The sequence below is a fragment of the Eschscholzia californica genome, unplaced genomic scaffold (assembly GCF_041429995.1).
Source record: "Eschscholzia californica isolate CP2 unplaced genomic scaffold, dmEscCali1.0.p SCAF_1, whole genome shotgun sequence".
NCBI lineage: Eukaryota > Viridiplantae > Streptophyta > Magnoliopsida > Ranunculales > Papaveraceae > Eschscholzia > Eschscholzia californica.
The window spans coordinates 47,261,355-47,264,691 of record NW_028238198.1 but is presented as its reverse complement, the minus strand read 5'-3'; the positions used below and the strand labels follow the sequence as shown (position 1 = coordinate 47,264,691).

General features: G+C 36.7%; 1 protein-coding gene across 1 annotated transcript; it reads right to left on the bottom strand.

Annotated features, from left to right (window-relative positions):
• Nucleotides 1-509: 509 nt before the first annotated feature.
• Nucleotides 510-2,651, bottom strand: LOC147567223 (uncharacterized). The gene is made up of 2 exons (XM_086653829.1): nt 1,811-2,651; nt 510-944 (listed from the first exon to the last, which is right to left on the bottom strand). Exons 1-2 carry the CDS (start codon nt 2,366-2,368, stop codon nt 762-764), a joined length of 741 nt encoding a protein of 246 aa, XP_086509955.1. The 5' UTR covers nt 2,369-2,651; the 3' UTR covers nt 510-761.
• Between the last annotated feature and the right edge of the window lie 686 nt (nt 2,652-3,337).

The window sequence follows — 3,337 nt, the reverse complement described above, 5'->3', positions numbered from 1 at the left end:
AATGCTTCTTGAGCTCTTTAAGGTGATTTAATGAGGGTGTAATGGAGGGTGCAGTATGAGATTGAAAAGGAAGAAGATCGAGGATATTATAACCGCATTAAGAAAGGAGAGATAGAGAGAGGGGAAGAAACCGCTCAGGTGAAGCATTGGAGCATGGATTTGGGAGGTGCGTTTTGTTCGATTGGGGAGATGGTAAGTTAGTAACGGAACCAAATTTATGAATAAGATTGATATTCGGCAAATAAAAGAAATTGTAACGCGCCAAGGGAGTTCATTCGTGCAGATTATGATTTTTGACGGTCTAGATTAAGCAGTTCATTTACTTCTTTTTATTTAGTGGGTCAAAAAAGTTCAATTTTAGAGTGAGTAATAGATCAAAGGATGAGAATGCTATCAAAATCACAACGAACGACCGGTTTGTCTTTCGACTTGTCCCAGTCAGCAAAAATCTTTGCGTTTTATATAATAGATATATATCATTGTATACAAAATTTTCGAATGTGATGTACTTTGCGAGAAAAAAAAGGGTGATTTAATTATATTGAAATCCAAGTCATCCAGATCCATACATGAACACATGATAAATTAAGAACAACTACTATTGAAGACTGCTTAAAACCACATATTTTGCTGATATTCAGATGCGTTTCTTGAAAGATCAGAGAGAAACCAAGCAAATGCATACAGACAAACTCTTTTTCTTTTTGAGAAGCACACAAATTTATTTCATAATCGTAGTAGAGAAAAAGAAAATAAAATACTTAGAAGAGATGGTGATGTTTCTTTCCATGCGCTTCTTCATCTTCTTTGTGAGCTTCTTTCTTCTCATGATTTTCATGAAGGGCATACCCACCACTTCCCACAGCAAACGTTGCAGCCATCTCCTCTTCAATTTTGTGTCTGTGGGCATTTTCTGGGTCTTTCTCTGCCTTGTGTTTTTCATGCTGTAGTATTACACAAGGAAAAATTCTAATGAATTTATTTTTTTATTTAAAGAATTATAGTTCCTTAGTTTGATACCCTCTTTTCACTATAACTTCTACTATCTCTCAAACTTGTGAACGGTCATGAATCTTCCCCTAACAGGGTTGAAGAAAAGAAATTTATCACCAAAATTTAATAAAATTAGAATTTCACCGTACATTTGTGGTGGAAAACGTAATCCCACTGCAAGCTTGGCGAAAAATGTGAGTCACTGTCTAGGAAAATTAATTTCATATAGGTGGTTGAGAAAAAGTTCTATAAATTTTTTTGTCTAATACAAAGTAGAGGGTCCACCACCCTTTGGTGTGGTTGGACAAAACCTCTTAAGCCCATGTGGTCGTGGGATCGAGTCTCAGGAAGCAGTTTGCCATCAAAATTCATCTCATGTAATTTAGGCAACATAAAAAGTAAAAAAATATAATAAATTTGTTGGGCTTAGGCCTCTTTCATTAATCGTTTAAGTTTGGCAGTTATCGTGCTTATCACATCTTCATGATGTATCAATACCTTGTACGACTACTGCAGATCGTAGTCGATTTTTCAGAAAAAAATACTACACAGAGGAATATACACTCTTTCTTGATTTTTATTTTCGGAGAAGAAAAGGTCAGCTCTAAACTCTAAACAAGTTTGTCCCTCATTAAACAAATGATGGGTGACTAGATCTCCCTTTATCAAGCTCTTTCTATAACCCAAACAGAACTTCAAGCAAGATGGGTTCTTTAAGTTTTTCTTGATTAAAATGTTCCAAAAAGAATGGAACCAACATTTATAAAAGAATATATGAATTCTTGAGAGACTGATAAAATAAATTGAAGGATCTTACCAAAGCAAAGACACCAGCGGCAGCCGCACTGATCTCGCCGAGGTGTTCTTTGCGCTTGTACTTTTTCTCTTCGGCCTCGTAGTCAGGTGTCTCTTCAGTGGAAATGGCTTCTACAGTTTGTCCATAACCACCACTTTCCCCGCCATAACCACCCCCACTTTCCCCACCAAAACCACCACTTTTACCACCATAACCACCACTTTCCCCGCCATAACCACCCCCACTTTCCCCACCAAAACCACCACTTTTACCACCATAACCACCACTTTCCCCGCCATAACCACCACCACTTTCCCCACCATACCCACCACTTTTACCATCATAACCACCACTTTCCCCACCATAACCACCACCACTTTCCCCACCATTACCACCACCACTTTTACCACCATAACCACCACTTTCACCACCATAACCACCACCACTTTCCACACCATAACCACCACTTTTACCACCACCACTTTCCCCACCATAACCACCACCACTTGAGTAAGTGTTCTCTGAGTAAACAACCTCTTCTGAGGGTTTCTCTTCCTTCTTGTGGTGGAAGAACGACATGGTTGTAGATACAGGTGCTAGAAAAACTTAATACCAAAAACTAATGAATTATTAGAAGGAAAAATTAGATGGAGAAGATGTTGGTGTTTTCTTAGGGGTACTAGTATGTGGTATTTATAAGGGGTTATCCTTTGAATTGTAGAGGATAAAGTATATTGTTATCTATACTACCAAGGAAGTTTAAAGAAATGTCTTAAATACCCATTTTGATTTATATTGGAATATTCCATTAACTTGATTTGTTTTGGTTGGAAGTTAGAACTATATGTGTATTTTCCTAGTTAAGTAGTAATAAGTTGAAACCAGCCTTCCTTTTATATTACACATAGTAGAGGTAAGAATGCGTCTGGTCAAAAGAAAAAGTTATCACTTTACACAATCACAAAGATATCACTTCCAATGGATGGAGAGAAAAAAGAAATCCTGTTAAGGATACACTATTAATAATCAAAGGAGTACCAGAAAGCCCTGGAGGTCCCAGGTTCGAATCCCAGAGAAGGTGGAATCTTTGGTTATTTGAATTGGGATTATTAAGGTATAAATAATGTTGTTGGGCTTTAGGCCATGTCTTGTTGGGCTATAGGCCCGGTTCTGTTAGTGTTTGAGTGGGCGGTTATCGAGCTTATCACATCTATGATGTATCAAGTGCCAAATGTAACGACATACGAAGATCGTAGTCGACTCTCAAAAAAAAAAAAAATAATAATAATAATCAAAGGAGTAGTAAGTGTACGGCGATGAAATTATAAATAATTGTAATGCTATGTAAATAACTATGAGAATCACAAGATTTACAATACATAGTATTTATATGCACGTGTGTATATATATGTCCACAATTTCTTGCTGTAGTGGTTGGACATCCATTCCGCTATTCAGAAGTCTCAGATTTGAACCCATAGAGAAAACAATTAAGGATTTATTGAACTTGAACAAAAATAAAATAAAATCAGATTGAAAATAGATTTT